Source organism: Bos taurus, chromosome 29 (assembly GCF_002263795.3).
Source record: "Bos taurus isolate L1 Dominette 01449 registration number 42190680 breed Hereford chromosome 29, ARS-UCD2.0, whole genome shotgun sequence".
NCBI classification, from domain to species: Eukaryota; Metazoa; Chordata; class Mammalia; order Artiodactyla; family Bovidae; genus Bos; species Bos taurus.
The window spans coordinates 37550140-37570258 of NC_037356.1; the positions used below are offsets into that span (position 1 = coordinate 37550140).

Sequence of the window (20119 nt, forward strand, 5' to 3'; positions counted from 1 at the left end):
TACAGTCCATGGGATTGCAAAGAGTCAGACACAAAGAGCATCACATTTCTTCCAATATTGAAACTGCTCTTTTGTAATACTGCTATAGAACTTCCAACATCCGCTGGATCATTGAAAAAGCAAGAGAGTTCCAGAAAAACATCTATTTCTGCTTTATTGACTATGCCAAAGCCTTTGACTGTGTGGACCACAGTAAACTGTTGAAAATTCTGGAAGAGATGGGAATACCAGACCACCTGACCTGCCTCTTGAGAAACCTGTATGCAGGTCAGGGAGCAACAGTTAGAACTGGACATGGAAAAATAGACTGGTTCCAAATAGGAAAAGGAGTATGTCAAGGCTGTATATTGTCACCCTGCTTATTTAACTTACACGCAGAGTACATCATGAGTAACACTGGGCTGAAAGAAGCACAAGCTGGAATCAAGATTGCTGAGAGAAATGTCAATAACCTTAGATATGCAGATGACATCACCCTTATGGCAGAAAGTGAAGAGGAACTAAAGAGCCTCGTGATGAAAGTGAAAGAGGAGAGTGAAAGAGTTGGCTTAAAGCTCAACATTCAGAAAACTAACATCACGGCATCTGGTCCCATCACTTCATGGCAGATAGATGGGGAAACAGTGGAAACAGTGTCAGACTTTATTTTTCTGGGCTCCAAAATCACTGCAGATGGTGATTGCAGCCATGAAATTAAAAGACTCTTACTCCTTGGAAGGAAAGTTACGTCCAACCTAGATAGCATATTGAAAAGCAAAGATATTACTTTGCCAACAAAGGTCCATCCAGTCAAGGCTATGGTTTTTCCAGTGGTAATGTATGGATGTGAGAGTTGGACTGTGAAGAAAGCTGAGCACTGAAGAATTGATGCTTTTGAACTGTGGTGTTGGAGAAGACTCTTGAGACTCCTTGGACTGTAAGGAGATCCAACCAGTCCATCCTAAAGGAGATCAGTCCTGGGTGTTTATTGGAAGGACTGATGCTAAAGCTGAAACTCCAATACTTTGGGCAACTCATGTGAAGAGTTGACTCATTGGAAAGGACCCTGATCCTGGGAGGGATAGGGGACAGGAGGAGAAGGGGACGATAGAGGATGAGATGGCTGGATGGCATCACTGACTTGATGGACATGGGTTTGAGTGAACTCTGGGAGTAGGGAGTTGGTGATGGACAGGGAGGCCTGGTATGCTGCAATTCATAGGGTCACAAAGAGTCGGACATGACTGAGTGACTGAACTGAACTGATAGAACTTCGATGCAGTTTGGTGTCAATGGTGTGTCTGGTCTGTGTCATCTGTCACACTATCTAAAGCCACTCATATGTCACCGCACCGGGTTGTGTTGTGCAAGTCGTTTCAGTCCTGTCCGACTCTGCCGTTTGACCTCTCCTCTCCAACTGAGGACAGCAATGCACATCTCATGAGGTGGCTAGGAAGACCCCATGAGATCACAAATGTCTAACATGGCCCTTAACGTTTACCTTTATCACCTTATTAGCAGTGTTTTACCTACAAGTTGGGACGAGTCTCCCCACTCTTAGATTGTGCAGTTCAGTTTGGTTTTTCACCCAAGAACGAAGGAAGAGATTACAGTGGAATTTTCTGTATTATGAGAGTTTTCCAAGTCCATTCCTCACAGTCACCAATGGAGGCAAAGATTTTATCTAGAGGTTCATATTTCTCATCAGACTCATGGTGGCTTAAAGGAGAACATTAGAGCAGGTTAGAGCATATATAGCTAGGTAATCTTCACCGCCAGTGCATGCTCAGAACTCAATCTGTCTTGAGCACTTCAGTGGAGGACAAAAGCATGAAGTGGCTTGGACTTCTCGGGCTGGTAGCTCTCTCAGAGTGCATGGTCATGTAAGTGAGGGGACTATAAGTGACATCGTCCCTTTTTTATTTTTGTTTATTCTCGTCCTCTTATTCTTCCACCTGTCAGGGTTAGAAGGGAATGTAATCACTCCCTGACAGTCTAAAGTCAACTCTCACTTGTTGCTAAGTACTTTGCCACAGACTCTGTGAGGCCCTAGGCTCTACAGGCAAACCTGTAGGATCACACAACTCTTGGGGTCCAGCCACGTCATGTCCTATGTAAAATTGCATTCCTTGAAGTTGTTCAGTGCGCATCCTGTGCAACTGTAGATGTGGTGTGAAGAAACAACGTTTCTCCTGTATGTGGTTCTAGGTCTCCTCTCTGGTCTCTCTTCATTTCTGTGTGAATGTGTCTGTCTTCAACTCTATCTCCCTATTTTATCTGTCTCTTTGGATGTCTCTGTGCATGCAGAACTCTCTTAGATTTTCTCCTTTTTAAAAGCATTCTTCTTGGCTTCTCTTAACCTCCTTAATGTATTCCCCATCTCCTGGCCTCCTCTCTTCTGCTTGAGCCCAGAAGAAAGATCAGTAGTATTATTTCTGTGCTCTTTTAGCTCTAACAAGCAGTGTGACCTCAGCCAAGTCTCCAACTCCCTGCATTTCAAATTCCTCCCGTGTTTAAAGAGGATGATGAAGCCCTTCTACCTCCCTCCCTGAGCTTCCTTGAGAAGGATACAGTGGGATGACCACAGCAATGATACTGGCTGCCATTGCTGAGGCTTCCTGTATATCAGGTGCATTATATCCATCATCTCTCTTAATATCCAAGCCATTCTATGCAGGGGATGGTGTTGGTGGGGATTTTTTTTTCTTCCACCTTTTTACCATTGAGGAAATTGAGACTTCAGTGGTCATATGCCTTACCCAAGATTATGCAAAGAACCTATGTTCAGACCTAGGTCTTTGCCATGGTCATTGCATGGCATCCTGATAATAAGGTGACACTCATAAAAATGCTTGGAAGATACACAGTGCTGTTCCAACATCAGGTATGACAGTCTTTATAACACAGACAGCTGATTGCTGCCCCTTCTTTGTTTTCTTTTCCTCATGGCCGGTGAAAGAATCCCTCTTAGGCAAATGAAGACCATGCGAGAAACCCTAAGGGAAAGAAATTTGCTGACAAATTTCTCTGAGGAACACCCTTACAACCTGTCCCAGAAAGCTGCTAATGATCAAAACATAATTTATCATCATCCCTTGAGGAGCTATAAGGATGTGAGTGTGTTGGGAGGATGGTGCTCCACAGCGCCCCCTGGTGCTCTGGCTTTGCACTGGGGTTCAAGTGGAGATGCCAGTGGGGTTGTTGGGGCTGGGGCTCCTGCAGGAGGCAGAAACACGGCAGGGAATAAATAAAGTGGCCACCTGCCTGTTGTTGAGAGGTCATGGTCCGAGTTTAGAAGAAGTGGCCTGGTGTGATTGAGGAGGGCCATCTGTAAGAGAAGGGGCTCAGTTTGGAAGAGGAGACTGGAGAGCTTCTCAAATGAAGGCCCCACGATTTCCCTCTTGGTCCAGTGGTTAAGAATCTGTGCTTCCATTGAAGGAGTGGCGGGTTCCATCCTTAGTCAAGACAGTAAGATTCAGTATGCCATGCAGCCCTAACAGAAAGAAAAGGAATCACATCAGGCGGTGATCTGAGCAAAGGCTGTGTGGCGTGATTGGAGAGTGATTTCAGGAGACATGGGACACCTCAAGGGTGGCAGCAATCTGCGAATCAAGGGTGGCCAGTGCAGCCAAGTGTTCCCTAATCACCCCACCTTGGCCTCTGTAGTTTTCCTACATCGGCAACATCAACATTGGAACACCCCCTCAGGAGTTCCAGGTCCTCTTTGACACCGGCTCATCTAGCTTGTGGGTGCCCTCCATATACTGCCAGAGTTCCAGCTGCTGTGAGTACCTGCTCCCCTCCCCACCTCGCCCATCTTGTGTTTCCCCTCCAACTCCCTTCTCCATTCTTGGCACCTGGGGGACATTCATCTCTTGTGTCTGCAGATAAACACAATAGCTTCGTCCCTTGTAACTCCTCCACCTTCAAGGCCACGAACAAGATCTTCAATACCAACTACACCGCTACATCGATAAAGGGATATCTTGTCTATGACACTGTTCGGGTAATGTGGAAACAGAAGCTAAGCTGGGGCTGCCCAGGGAGCAACCACTGCTTACAAAACAGATGCCGGACCAGCTGGCAGTACCCTAGTGACTGGATGTCTGCCCCTCAGGACCCTGTCCCTGGATAGATAGTGCCTCAGCTGACACACAAACTCCCAGAATAGCTAATCCAGACAGTGGCTTGGGGTGTGGACTTACAGCTCCTTTGCCCGTGAGCAGCTCAAGATTCATTTCACTGGGAGCAGGGAGTGGGGGAGAAAACACCACATTTATATTCTCAGACTATGCTGGCACTTTCAAGGTAATAACTCATGTGACCCTGCAGCAATCACACGCAGCAGGTACTATGATTAGCTTCATGACACAGGTGAAGGAACTGAGGTGCAGAGAGCAAGGGCCTTGCCAGGGTCACACACCTATTAAGTGGTGGCTGGCCAATCAGGACTCAAGCAGGTGTGGGAATTTGGGAAGAGGATAAAACTGATCCAGGGTCCCTGGGTCAGCACAGAGCTTCAGGTATCCAGACAGGGAAAGCAGGGGGTCAAACACGTGGGAGGGGACTGATAAATGGGTTCTCACTCAAGGGGAATTTTGACAGTATAATAAAAACTATGGCCTGACTTCCCCAAAGTGCTTGAATATTTCTGCACCCACCCCACCCTTTCTCTTTCCTCTCTCTCTTTTTTCCTCTGTCTTTCCTGAACAAACACATGCACACACAAACACATCCCCAAATGCGTTTCCCAGGCAGAATTTTCTGGAGGTCCTTGCCAGTGATATTATATCATGGGGCCTCTTTCTCTTTGGGCAGATGTAGAATTCATAAGCATTGCCTTGAATTCAGTTCATTTCTGTCATCACATCATAGTGATGCTGAAGAGAAGGCTATTCTGCTCTCTACTCATTTTGTCCTCAGGGGGCACCATCGGGTCCTGTCCTGACTCTTGGTTGCCCCACCTGTACAGAAGGCATGACGGCCAATTTGACTCACTCAGATGGTGTTTGCAGGAGGAGCAGGTGTTGTTAAAAACCACAGCCCCGCAAAAATGGAACAAGAATTCCTGTCCCAGCTTGGTCTAACCATCTGAGATCAGTCCAGAGTACAGCCAGGCTTCAGTTCTTCTCTGCAGTGCTAATGACATCTACACCCCAGCCCAGTCCCAGCTCCATTTCCCAATCCTTTATGTGGGAACACTCTCCTCTCTACAGATCGGGAACCTTGTTAGTGTGGCCCAGCCATTTGGCCTAAGCCTGAAGGAGTTTGGGTTTGACGATGTACCATTTGATGGCATCCTGGGACTAGGTTACCCACGCCGCACTATCACAGGGGCCAACCCGATCTTCGACAACCTGTGGAAACAAGGAGTCATTTCTGAGCCTGTCTTTGCCTTCTACTTGAGCAGGTAAATCTGAGGTGGGCCAGACCTCTCTAATTCAGTGGTAAGGTGCTCCCAGTTGCATGAAAAATTACAGACCACATGATCTGGAAGTTTTCTGAGAGATAGTCTAGCCCAGGGTAACTATGGCCCCAGGGCCTTGCCTGGCCCCACCACTGGTATTTGTAAATAAACTTTTATTGATCAAAACTATGATCATGGGCTCAGGGACAGGGACTTGGTCCAGTGGGTGGGGGAAGAGGGAGAACAATGGAAGGTGTCAGGAAACAGGTTGGAGGAAAAAGCAATAGGATTTGCTGATGGATTTGATATGGAAGGGCTTCCCTGGTGACTCAGATATTAAAGAATGTGCCTACAATGCAGGGCACTCAGCTTTGATCCCTAGATCAGGAAGCTTCCCTGGAGAAGGGAATGGCTATCTACTCCAGGATTTTTGCTTGGAGAATTCCAAGGACAGAGGAGCCTGGTGGGCTATTGTCCATGGGGTTGCAAAGAGTCAGACACGACTGAGTGACTAACACACACACACCAACACACTTAGTGGCATGAATGTTTCCTTCTGCACTAACACTTCCCCAGGAGCCCAGGACCAGCTACACAGTCTGTGGGAGCCAGTGCAAAATAAAAATGTGGGACCCTTTGTTTAACAAGTATTTGGATTTCAAGACAGGGAGAGCCCCATGAACAGCACAGGTCACAGGCTCGTGAAGCCAACCCTGGGTGAGACTGAACCCTCACCCTCATTGTCCTTGAGCCTCGGCTGTTTTTGAAAAATGACAGGCTAGACAAGGAGGAAGCCAGACTCCTCCAGCACAGTATCCTCTGAGGGTATTTCTGAGCATTTAAGTAGCCATACAGGACCAGGTCCTCCTTAGAAAGTTGGGTGGTCAAAACCCAGCCTGGCTGCCTACCTTTGAACTTCTTCTGTGATACTCATTAGCTGTGACCAACCCGGGTCCACTACTCAATCCCTCTGAGCCTCGGTTTCTGCATCTGTAAAATGGATTCTGTAGTAGTGCCTCTGATGGGTGGATAAGCACAACCCTCAGATAGCGTGTGGTGTTACTCTCCTCCAGCAAGATCCTCTCTTCTTTCTCTCCACAGTCAGAAAGAGAACGGCAGCGTGGTGATGTTTGGAGGGGTGAACCGTGCCTACTATAAGGGAGAACTCAACTGGGTACCAGTGTCCCAAGTGGGCAGCTGGCATATAAACATAGACAGGTAAGCCTCTCCCTCTGAGAGCCACCCCAAGTGAGGCTCCCACATGTGCACATGGACACATGCAGACACACACGAATGCACCCCAGCTACACAGTCACACACACAGACACAGACTCCACCCAAAAAGACCTACATAGAAGCACACACAGCATCAGACTTATAAACACACAAAGGCACACAAATACCGACACAAAATCGGACACATAGAGAAACAGTGATATGCAGACACACACACACACCCGAGACACAAACAGACACATGCAGACATGCAAGCACACAGATAGACACACCACCCGTGGATTGATAATCACCCCAGGCCGCCTGATCAGGGCTCTGATCAGGAGAATGGGGTCCAGAGAGGCCTGTGTAGCTGGGGGAGGGCTGCACTCATCACACTGTGAGGTGAGGAACATGTTTGAGGACCTAAAGTGTAGTGAAAAGAGGATCAGGGAGAATTTCACCAGCCTGAACATGGTTGTGATAAGATGACCAACTGTCCAGGGCTACCTGGGACTGAGAAAGTTCTCAGTACAAAGTACTGCCTGTTTAAAAACAGGGCAAGGCCTTAATAAACCGGTAAAATTGGTCTTCTTAAGGAGAAGCTACCCAGCAGTGGAGAGAGGTTGGCTGCAATCTTGAGATTTGAAAGCTAATCAAACAGAGAGATACCTTCCTAGCCATAGCTACCTGCTTTTCTTCCAAGGCACACAGTGGGGCAGGGGCTATGACAGAAGGAATCAGGAAGCTGGGATTCAGGAGTGGCCTGAAAACAAGGGGCAATAATTGATGGGAATCTGTGTGATACCCTCAGATAAATCCTTTGCTGTGTTTCAGTGGCCCTCTGGGCTAGCTCAGGCATTGCCTGGCTGAGGGCCTCAGTGTCTGAGCCAGATGAAGGGGCGGTGCAGGAAGACAACCTTTCCCAGGGCAGCCTGGGTCTCCCTCCCACTAACACTCTGAGCACCTGCTGCCTCAGGGAACCTCCATATTCACTCTTATTATTGGTCAGACACCAGATATAGGTATCTGGATTTTCCTCATTCATTTTTTCATGGATTAATTCATTCATTCACAAGCATACACTTGCATCCCTTGTGTGCTGGGCACTTGGGGGAGGCACCGAGGACACAACTTGCCCTCCCATCTAGTGAGGCAGACGCACCCAAAATGACTCACACAGTGAATTACCACCTCGGCACCTGCTAAACATGGGGAAGAGTCTACAGAGACTGAGCAAGACAGAAGCCTGATCTGGGTTAGGGGGAAGACTTCATTGATAAAGTGACATTTAACCTGGAAACTAAAAGATGAGAAGAAATCATCTAGACCAAGGAGATAGATGGTCTTCTAGGAGGGGTAATCAGCACATGCCAAGGCCCTGAGATATGAAAGAGCTGGTGCATTCAATAACTGAAGGGAAGTCAAAGAGGATGAAATGACCAGAAAAAAGGAAAACAGGGTCAGGGCAAGGGTTGAAAGGCTGTTCAGGAGACAGTCACGCAGTCATGTTCAGGGGGCAGTCGTGGGGGAGATTTCAGAGTGATGCTGGTGCCTGTTTTATCCCATTTTTTCTCAGCATCTCCATGAATGGGACAGTGGTTGCTTGTAAACGTGGCTGCCAGGCCCTCTTGGATACGGGGACCGCCTTTCTGCGTGGCCCAAGAGGATCGGTCAGCAAAATCCAGAAACTCATCCATGCCAGGCCCATCGATCGTGAGGTGAAGGGTCACTCCACGGGGTCACTCCCAGGCTCTCCACACAAAGATCAGCAGAGCCAACCTCTCTCCCTCTTTCTGTTACAGCACGTGGTTTCCTGCCAAGCCATCGGGACACTGCCTCCTGCTGTCTTCACTATCAATGGGATAGACTATCCAGTACCCGCCCAAGCTTACATCCAAGTGAGGGGATAACCCTGGGCACTGGTTCTCAAATCTGGGACTTGCAGGAACCCTTAGACTGCTGCTGGGAGGAGGGCGCCCTCTGCAGGCTCAGCCACATCATTGGTCTCCCACAAAACCAACCACTTGAGAGTAAAGGACAGTCTGGGACATCCATCCTCCTGAAATAAGTGTGGAGTCACTACCCCATGCTGGTGTGGTGGGAGTCACAAGGAGAGGGGAACACTAAGGGCCTTTGCCTTAAACAGCTTTAGTTCAAACAGAGCCCTCAGATGCACGAAGATGGAAAGTCAGCTCTAGCAATCTGTGAAATAGCCAAGTGACAAGGAGGGTTGGCTGGGGACAGACCCAGTGTTCTCTCCCACTCTAGTGATTAACAGTCTCCATTCCCTTCTTGAAAGTGTCCAAGTTGGGATCATAAATTATGTGGTTACCCTAGTCCTTGGCTGCAACTTCCCCTTGCTAAGCCCCAGTGCCCCATCTGTGAGTTGGGATACCTAACTCCTCAGGTGGGTGCTAATATGAGGAAAGGGTGCACAGAGACTGCACAACTCTTGCACACGTTTGAGGCTTAATGTCAGTTCTCTATGGGAGTTCAGAGCAGGCTAATGGGCTCAAAGAAGCTTTTGAGGAAGACAGGGAATTTCATTAATTCTAAAACCCCAGACTCATGGAGACCTAAGGAATGCTTCTTGGTCAATGCAAATCTAAACTGGATTCCATGCAAATGGCACCCTTGGGGGCTGGGCAAAGGGGTTCTGGGGGCAGATTAGGGGTGATGAGGGCTACAGACTTGGGGGCACTAGGGAAAATCACCAACCCAGCCTGGAGTGACCAGGGAGGGTGAGTGTGGGTCAAGGAAGACTTCATAGAGGGCTCGCGCACAGTTTTAAGGAAAAGGGTTGTGGGGAAGGAGAAGAAACAGCATTTTCTGTAGAAAAAAGAGGGAGCAAGGAACAGCAAGGAATTATGGGCCATTCTTGTTCTCTTTTTAAAAATTTTATTGAAGTAAGTTGATTTACAATGATCTGTTTTTTCCTGCCATAAAGCAAAGATACTCAATTATATATGTGTATATATATATTTTTCATATTATTTTCCATTACTATTTATCATGGGATGTTGAATATGGTTCCCTGTATTATACAGTATGGCTTTGTTGTTTATCCATCCTCTCTATATGTTTGCATCTTATAATCCCTGCCTGTCTGCCCCTTTTCCTCCCTAATGGCAACCGCATGTCTTGGCCCTTCTAGTTCTTGGAAGAGCCCCTACTTCCACCACTGCTGAGAGAGTCACTTGATTCTTACCAAAGGAAGGAAGTAAAACCAGGAAACGTGTCAGGATATTGACGAGGGAGGCAGGTAAGGGCTTAGGCTGACTGCTCTGTGTTTTGTTTCCCCAGAGTTTGTCGGGCTACTGCTTCAGCAACTTTCTTGTGCGCCCACAGCGTGTGAACGAGTCGGAGACCTGGATCCTGGGTGAGGTCTTTCTGAGGCTGTATTTCTCAGTTTTCGATCGAGGAAACAACAGGATTGGCCTGGCTCCCGCAGTGTAAATGCTGGGCTACTTCAGGAATCAATCAGGCCCACTCCAAACACATACTCATGTGAGGGCACCCTGGGTGGGGCCAGGGATGCTGGTGAACTCTGTTTGTTGCGCTGCAAAGCCCTACTCTCTATAGAGAATAAAGGATTTCATCTCAATGGTGCTCATATGAATAGGTGCCTCTCTTTGGGTCAGGGAGGTGCATCACATTTGGGAAGGATCTAGAATCAAGTCTGAAGCACAAGTGAGAGAAGCCCAACTCCAGATGGCTTGAAGAAAAGGGGAGACTTATTGGAAGGATACTGGGGATCTGGACACACGAACCAGAGCAGAGCCAAAGATCTCTGTGACTGCACTGATTTCTCTATGAGAAATCAGAAGCCATTGTCTCACTCTTTGTCTCCCCTGCTCCTTCCCTTTATGCATCTTTGACTCTTTAAGCCTGAAAGCCTTCTTCCCTCAGGCTTCTACACTTAGTGAAGGACTCTGAAGTTGCCTGTCTCAAAGTTTTATATCCCTAAAGTATATAGCCCAGAAGGAAAGAAGCTCAGAAAACATCACTTTACCAGTAAGAGATATAAAGGACTGGTCTACCTCAGATCATAAGTTTAGCCCTGGACCAACCATCCTGATGGGGGCAGGTGGTACTATGATTAGCTTTACTTAAGCAAGTGACCTTGCTCCCCAGCAAACATGATTGACAGCTTCCTCCAGAATCAGGTGACTGGAGTCAGGGTGAGGCACTATCAAAGAAGTGTCAGGGGGATGTTCTAGACCATGAAAGTGTTTATGACTGCCTCAACTCCATCCCCTCCTCATTTAGAAGAATGTCTGTTATTATTGTTCAGTTGCTAAGTAGTGTCTGACTCCTTGCAACCTCATGGACTATAGCATGCCAGGCCTCCCCTGTCCTTCCTTGTCTCCTCAAGTTTGCCCAAGTTAATGTCCATCGAATCGATGATGCCCTCCTACCATCTCATCTTCTGCTGCCCTCTTCTCCTTTGGCTTTCAATCTTTCCCAGTGTCAGGGTCTTTTCCAACAAGTCAGCTTTTCACATCAGGTGGCCAAAGTATGGGAGCCTAAGATTCAGTATCCATTCTTCCAATGAATATTCATAGCTTATTTCTCGTAGAATTGACTGGTTTGATTTCCTTGCTATCCAAAGAACTCTCAAGAGTCTTTCCAGTACCACAATTCAAAAGCATCAATTCTTCAGCACTCAGCCTTCTTTATGATCCAACTCTCAGGTCCATACATGACTACTGGAAAGACCACAGCTTTGACTATATGGACTTTTGTTGGCAAAGTGATATCTTTACCTTTTAATATGCTGTCTAGGTTTCTCATAGCCTTCCTTTCAAGGAGCAAGCGTCTTTCAATTTCATGGCTGTACTCACTGTCACAGTGATTTTGGAGCCCAAGAAAATAAAGTCTGATACTGCTTCTACTTTTTCCCCTTCTGTTTGCCATGAAGTGATGGAACTGGAGGTGTTGATCTTAGTTTTTTTCACTTGATCTTAACCAAAAGGCTGAGAAGCAATGATCTTAGTTTTTTTAATGTTGAGTTTTAAACCAGCTTTTTCATGTTCTTCCTTCATCCTCATCAAGAACTCTTTGGTTCCTCTTTGCTTTCTGCCATTAGAGTGGTATCATCTGCATATCTAAGGTTGTCGATATTTCTCCCAGCAACCTTGATTCCAGCTTGTAACTCATCCAGCCTGGCATTTCACATGATGTGCTCTGCATATAAGTTAAATAAGCAAGGAGACAATATAAAGCCTTGTCATATGCCTTTCCCAGTTTTAAACCAGGCAGTTGTTCATGTAAGGTTCTAACTGTTGCTTCTTGACCTGCTTAAAGGTTTCTCAGGAGACAGGTAAGATGGTCTGGTATTCCTATCTCTTTTAAGAATTTTCCACAGTTTGTTGTGATCCACACAGTCAAAGGCTTTCATGTAGTCAGTGTAACAGAACTAGATGTTTTCCTGGAATTCCCTTGCTTTATCTATGATCCAACAGACATTGGCAATTTGATCTCTGGTTTCTCTGACTTTTCTAAACCCAGTTTGTTCATTTGGAAGTTCTCAATCCAAGTACTGCTTGAAGCCTAGCTTGAAGGATTTTGAGCATAACTTTACTAGCATGAGAAGTGAGTGCAATTATCAGGTAGTTTGAACATTCTCTACCACTGCCCTTCTTTGGAATTGGGATGAAAACTGACCTCTTCCAGTCCTGTGGCCACAGAAGGATGGTAAGGGGTGACAAAAATAGATTTGATTCTTCCCTTCTCAGAAGACCTTTGGCAGTGGCTTTCTTCTCCAGGGGGGATCTGGGTGAGGCTCCTCAGGATGACATATTTCCCTTCTGTCCCCCCAACCCTAGTCACCAACTCACTGGCACCCCCACTGCTGTGTCCTTTCCAGTCCCACTTCCCAGGTGACAGGCCCATTTGGCCTCCTCCAGGGCTCAGCATTGCCCCTTCTCTTGACCTCTAGTACTGTTGGGGAGGATGCTAAGCATGTAATGGGGGACCTAGGGTACACAAAACCTTCATTCTTTCTGAGCTTCCTCTAGGGGCAGAGCCACAAATCCTTTGGTTGAAGCTGCATGGTTTGGCACTTTGGGAGTGGAAGCGTCAGTTCTTTCCATCTGGAGACTCTGGGCAGAGACCCAGGCTGGGGACAGCAGGGGTCAGAGCTGGAGAGAGACCCAGACGAGAGAAGAAAATGGAAGGAAGAAATAAGGTGGAAAACACAATGTTTAGTATGGGCAAGAGAAGCATCAGCGAAAGGAATGTCTCCATCCCTTCCTCATCATTTCCTTCAGTACAAATTTACTACGTACATGCTATGACCAGATGCTGTAGTGGGCCCCAGGGATAGAGAGCTGGGTTAGAAATCCAGCACCAAGTCAGGGAGACAGATAAACAGTTCTCTAAGGGGAGTGCAGATGGAGAAAACAACAGATGTGTGGGTAGGAGGCCAGAGGAGTGAGGGTTTTCCTCTGCAGAGAGACAGGGAAAGGCTGGATAATAGTAGTAACGGAGTCATGGATGTCACTCTTGCCATCCCATCCTGAAACACACCCTTAAACCCTGCAGTTACCATCTGTGTGCAGTTCAGCCATATGTCCACCCTTTCATATGCCTGTCTCCATTGGGGTGGCACTGGACTATAATTGGCTTGAGGGGAGTGAAAGGGGACTGGTTGCAGAGCTGATAAAGGGAGGAAAATAGAGAATAGAACTCATTGTTTATCCTTTTAATGGAAAATATCATGAACTGTACTTAATGGAGATGTATTTATTTAATGCAACTTTTAAGTTATGAAAATATGATAACACATTCCCAAGAGATTTGAAAAATGCAGAGCAAAAACAGATCATTCCACTACACATCACAATTTTTTCTTTTAAGTAGATAGGCCTTACAAATAGCTGTGAAAAGAAGAGAAGCAAAAGCGAAGAAGAAAAAGAAATATATACCCATTTGAATGCAGAGTTCCAAAGAACAGCAAGGAGAGATAAGAAAGCCTCCCTGAGTGATCAATGCAAAGAAATAGAGGAAAACAATAGAATGGGAAAGACTAGATAGAGATACCAAGGGAACATTTCATGCCAAGATGGGCTCGATAAAGGACAGAAATGATATGGACCTACCAGAAACAGAAGATATTAAGAAGAGGTGGCAAGAATACACAGAAGAAATATATAAAAAAGATCTTCACGACCCAGATAATCACGATGGTATGATCACTCACCCAGAGACATCCTGGAATGCGAAGTCAAGTGGGCCTTAGGAAGCATCATTATGAACAAAGCTAGAGGGGGTGATGGAATTTCAGTTGAACTATTTCAAACTCTAAAAGATGATGCTGTGAAAGTGCTGCACTCAATATGCCAGCAAATTTGGAAAACTCAGCAGTGGCCACAGGACTGGAAAAGGTCAGTTTTCATTCCAATCCCAAAGAAAGACAATGCCAAAGAATGCTCAAACTACTGCACAATTGCATTCATCTCACACACTAGCAAAGTAATGCTCAAAATTCTCCAAGCCAGGCTTCAACAATATGTGAACCATGAACTTTCAGATGTTCAAGCTGGTTTTAGAAAAGGCAGAGGAACCAGAGATCAAATTGCTAACATCCATTGAATCATCAAAAAAGCAAGAGAGTTACAGAAAAACATCTATTTCTACTTTATTGATTATGCCAAAGCCTTTGACTGTGGGATCACCACAAACTGTGGAAAATTCTGAAAGAGATGGGAATAGCAGACCACCTGACCTGCCTCTTGAGAAACCTGTATGCAGGTCAGGAAGCAACAGTTAGAACTGGACATGGAACAATAGACTGGTTCCAAATAGGAAAAGGAGTATGTCAAGGCTGTATATTGTCACCCTGCTTATTTAACTTACACACAGAGTACATCATGAGAAACGCTGGGCTGGAAGAAGCACAAGCTGGAATCAAGATTGCCGGGAGAAATCTCAATAATCTCAGATATGCAGATGATGCCACCTTTATGGCAGAAAGTGAAGAGGAACTAAAGAGCCTCTTGATGAAAGTGAAAGAGGAGAGTGAAACAGTTGGCTTAAAGCTCAACATTCAGAAAACTAAGATCATGGCATCCAGTCCCATCACTTCATGGCAAAATAGAGGGGAAACAGTGACAGACTTTATTTTTTGGGCTCCAAAATCACTGCAGATGGTGAATGCAGCCATGAAATTAAAAGATGCTTGCTCCTTGGAAGACAAATTATGACCAACCTACACAGCATATTAAAAAGCAGAGACATTACTTTGCCAACAAAGATTCATTTAGTCAAGGCTTTGGTTTTTCCAGTAGTCATGTATAAATGTGAGAGTTAGGCTATAAAGAAAGCTGAGCACCAAAGAATTGATGCTTTTGAGCTGTGGTGTTGGAGAAGACTCTTGAGAGTCCATTGGACTGCATGGAGATCCAACCAGTCAATCCTAAAGGAAATCAGTCCTGAATATTCATTGGAAGGACTGATGTTGAAGCTGAAGCTCCAACACTTTGGCCACCTGATGCGAAGAACTGACTCATTTGAAAAGACCCTGATGCTGGGAAAGATTGAGGGTAGGAGAAGGGGACGAAAGAGGATGAGATGGTTGGATGGCATCACCAACCACTGACTCAATGGAAATGAGTTTGAGTAAACTCTGGGAGTTTGTGATGGACAGGGAGGACTGGTGTGCTGCAGTCTACGGGGTTGCAAAGATTTGGACACAGCTGAATGACTGAACTGAACTGAAGTAGATAGATTCAGATTTTTAGTTGGAGTTTCAATATCAAACTCTCAGAAATTTATTGCATGAATATACAAAGAAGTAGAAGAATATAGTAGGCCTGAAAAGCATCATGAACCAATTTGACATAATTAAGATTTATACAATTTTCACAAAATGGTAGGACACAAATTCTATTCAAGTTCCCATAGAGTATTAACTAGCAGACACTGGAACATATCCAGAGACATAAGACCAGCTGCAGAAATTTAATGGTCTAAAGGTACTGAAAACATATAGTCTATTCTCTTATTACTGTGGAATTATGTTAAAGATCAATATCAAAAAATATTTGAGAATAACCCACATATTCTCAAGTGCACTGTGACATTTACCAAGAGAGGTCTTTGACTTAGCCACTGAAAGCCTCAATAAAGTTAGAAGATTGAAAAAACCCAGAGGGTGATTGCAGAGAAGAAAACAATTAAGTGAGAAATTAATATAAAAAATACTTAAAAAACCCCATGTATTTGGAAATTAAACATCCAATTTTAAATGACAGCCATAACAAGGAAAATTAGAAAATATATGTAATAGAATAAAAATGAAAAGAGAATTTAGCAGAACTTGTTTTATGCACCTGAAGCTGCTCAATGCAATTAAATACAATGTGGAATCTTGAATAAGGGATGAGAACAAATAATGGACGCTAGCATAAAATTTTCTGAGATTTGAACAAAATCCAAACTTCAGTTAATAATACTGCATCACATTAATTTCCTGCCTTTTTTTAAACAGCATAATATTTCTTTATATTCTCAGAATTGGATTAGAAGAAACTTCTTCTTTTCTTTCCTTCTTTCTTTTCTCTTTCACTCATTCTTTCCTTCCTTCCACTGTTTTGATGTCTTCTCTGATCTTTCACCCTCACAGAACTCTCAAACCCAGATGCCAACACAGGCCAGGCAGACGTGTCAGAGACCCTGTCCCCTGAAAGCTCCATCCCAACTCAGGCACCTCCTACAGGTAGGAGGGCAGGCCCAGTGTGACCAGACTTGCCTGGTCTCCAAGGGAGGCTAGAAACCCACATCACTGTGACATGTCCCCAATTTTAAATTTCAGTAACCAGTTCTAAGTTGTGGCAACTACGGGGTGAGCTGTGGTTTGTCACCTGACATCAACAACTGATGTCCCTCCATGACAGACACGTGCGGGGAGGGCAGAGTCTATGGGAGGAAGGGGTGAGGGGGGAGGGGGTGGGGAGACCAATATTTCTCAGGTGTCCTGAAGCCCACCTTTTGTCACAGAGCCCTGTGTGGGGGCTGACAAAGCTGGAGAAGCACCAGCCCGAACCAAGGAGACAGTTTCCTGGTTCTGATCCTGGGCCTTGCTAAGGCCCACACCGTGGGGCGGGGATGCAGAGTCTCTGGGCACTGGCTCCTGCTGCTTGCATTCTTACCCTCAACATCTTTCCACTTCTTTCTATCTAGATGAAATCCAGCTCACATACCTCAAACACAGGGAACTCCATTTAGTGGAAGATAGTGAGGCCCAGAGGCAATTAAACTACCCCCAGTGGATGGAGGTCAGAGTGGCGCCCGTGGTCACCACCCCAAGCAGGAGGCTGCAAAATGTCCTGGTGGGAAGGGATACTGGTGATGGCTCAGGACAGTCATTCAGATTTGAGGTCAGTGGGGGGCGGGGGTGGGGAACAAGGTATTGATGGCTCCTGCTCAATGAGGATCTATCCTGGGACTGTCAAACTCAACTACAAATAGGAAAAAAGCAAGGGAATTCCTGAAAGACATCTGCTACATTGACTACGCTAAGTTCTTTGACTGTGTGGATTACCACAAACTGTGGAAAATTCTTTAAGAGATGGGAATAACAGACCACCTTATCTGACTTGGGAATAGCAGACCACCTTATCTGACTCCTGAGAAACCTCTATGCAGGTCAGAAGAAAAAACTTACATCAAACAACTGACTGGTTCAAAATTGGGAAAGGAGTACATCAAGGCTGTATGAAGTCACCCTGCTTATCTAACTTATATGCAGAGTACATCATGAAAAATGCCAGGCTTGATGAAGCACAAGCTGGAATCAAGATTGCCAGGAGAAATATCAATAACCTCAGATATGCAAATGACATCACCTTTATGGCAGAAAGTGAAGAGGAACTAAAGAGCCTCTTGATGAAAGTGAAACAGGAGAGTGAAAAAGCTGACTTAAAACTCAACATTCAAAAAACCAAGATCATGGCATCTGGTCCCATCACTTCATGGCAAATAGATGGGGAAACAATGGAAACAGAGACAGATTTTATTTTTTGGGGCTCCAAAATCACTGCAGATGGTGACTTCAGCCATGAAATTAAAAGATGCTTGCTCCTTGGAAGAAAAGCTATGACAAACCTACACAGCATATTAAAAACCAGAGACATGACTTTGCCAACAAAGGTCCATCTAGTCAAAGCTCTGGTTTTTCCAGTAGTCATGTATGAATCTGAGAGTTGGACCATAAAGAAGCCTGAGTACTGAAGAATTGATGCTTTTGAACTATGGTGTTGGAGAAGACTCTTGAGAGTCCCTTGCACTGCAAGGAGGTCCAACCAGTCAATCCTAAAGGAAATCAATCTTGAATATTCATTGGAGGGACTGATGCTGAGGTTAAAGCTTCAACACTTTGGCTACCTGATGCAGAGAGCCAATGCATTGGAAAAGACCCTGCAGCTGGGAAAGATTGAAGGCAGGAGGAGAAGGGGATGACAGAGGATGAGATGATTGGATGGTATCACCAACTCAATGGACATGAGTTTGAGCAAGCTATGGGAGATGGCGAGAGGCCGGAAAGCCTGGCATGCTGCAGTCTATGGGGTTGCAAAGAGTCAGACTTGACTGAACGACTGAACAACAACAAACCAGTATCCACGACACTGGAAAATGTCACTTTTCATTCCCATCCCAAAGAAAGGCCAATGCCAAGAATGTTCAGACTACCTAACAACTGTGCCCATTTCGCATGCTAGTAAGTTTATGCTCAAATCCTTCAAGGTAGGCTTCAGCAGTATGTGAACTGAGAATTTACAAATGTACAAGCTGGATTTAGAAAAAGCAGAGAAACCAGAGATCATAGAGAAAGGGAATTCCAGAAAAACATCTGCTTCATTGATTGTGTGAATGCCTTTAACTGTGTGGATTACAACAAACTTCTGAAAATTCTTAATGTGATGGGAATACCAGTTGACCTTACCCATCTCCTGAGAAATCTGTATGCAGGTCAGGAAGCAACAGTTAGAAATTTACATTGAACAACTGACTGATTCAAAGTTGGGAAAGGAGTGCATAAAGGCTGTGTATTATCACCCTGATTATTTAACTTATATGCAGAGTACATCATGTGAAATTGCTGGGCTGGATGAATCACAAACTGGAATCAAGATTGCCAGGAGACATATCAATAGCCTCAGATATGCAGATGATACTACTCTAATCGCAGAAAGTAAAGAGGAACTGAAGAGCCTCTTGATGAAGATGAAAGAAGAGAGTGAAAAAGCTGACTTAAAACACAACATTCAAAAAATTGAGGATCATGGCATCTGGTCCCATCACTTCATGGCACATAGAAGGAGAAAAAGTGGAAGCACTGACAGATTTTATTTTCTTGGGCTCCAAAATCACTGCAGATGTTGACTGAAGTCATGAAATTAAAAGACACTTGCTCTTTGGAAGGAAAGCTATGACAAACCTAGACAGAGTATTAAAAAGCAAAGACATCATTTTGCTGACAAAGATCCATATAGTTAAAGCTATGATTTTTCCAGTAGTCATGTTCAGATGTGAGCGTTGGACTATAAAGAAGGCTGAGTGCCAAAGAATTAATGCTTTTGAACTGTGATGCTGGAGAAGACTCTTGAGAGTCCCTTGGACAGCAAGGAGATCAAACCAGTCAGTCCTAAAGGAAATAAAATCTGTATATTCATTGGAATGACTGATGCTGACACTGAAGCTCCAATACTTAGGCCACCTGATGTGAAGAGCTGACTCATTGGAAAAGACCCCGATGCTGGGAAAGATTGAAGGCCAAAGGAGAAGAGGGTGGCAGAGGATGAGAAGTTTAGATAGCATCACCATCTCAACAGGCAAGAATTTGAGCAAACTCGGGAGATAATGAAGGACAAGTAACTCTAGCATGTTGCAGGTCATGGAATGGCAAAGAATTGGACACAATTTAGTGACTGAACAGCACCAGCATCATGGCAGTAGTCATGCTGACACCATGCATGTCTTCTGACATGGATACAGTTGTGTCATCTAGTGGAAGCATTTACTAACTTATTTATTTTTTAGTCAACATATATTTCTTGAGGGCCTACTAGATGTCTGACACCAGTGTTAGAGCCAGAAGATCCAAGGAGACTTCTTTCACTTGTACAGTGCAGGGGGTGGGAGTTACACCTTGCAAGGGATCTTGGGGAGACAGTGAGATAGCATATGTAATGAACTAGAGCTGTTATTCCTACTTTTATTGTTGATTTCTCATCTAGAGAATCATTCCTTATGGTTCTCTGGAGAACACTTGGACAATGAGTTTCACAAACTGTTCACTTGCATCACCTTTGAGCCCAGTTGCTGATATTTACTGTTAAAGAAAAATAACTGATTCCGTTCTCACATTTCTCCCCTTTATCAGCTCTGCTGTTAGTCCTCTTTCACTCCCCTCAATGTGATCATAATCCAGTGCCATCCCAAAGGGGCCAGGCACAGGTAACCATGGACATGTGGCCGTTCTGCACACAGATGGAAACTGCAAGGTTGAGG

General features: G+C 45.1%; 1 protein-coding gene across 1 annotated transcript; it reads left to right on the top strand.

Annotated features, from left to right (window-relative positions):
- Positions 1-1776: 1776 nt before the first annotated feature.
- PAG10 (pregnancy-associated glycoprotein 10) lies at positions 1777-10206 on the top strand. The gene is given in 9 exon segments (NM_176621.3): positions 1777-1862; positions 2939-3092; positions 3646-3763; positions 3867-3985; positions 5196-5389; positions 6488-6604; positions 8181-8322; positions 8407-8502; positions 9908-10206. Coding segments are annotated over 9 exon segments (1146 nt in total). The 5' UTR covers positions 1777-1809; the 3' UTR covers positions 10061-10206.
- Positions 10207-20119: the final 9913 nt, after the last annotated feature.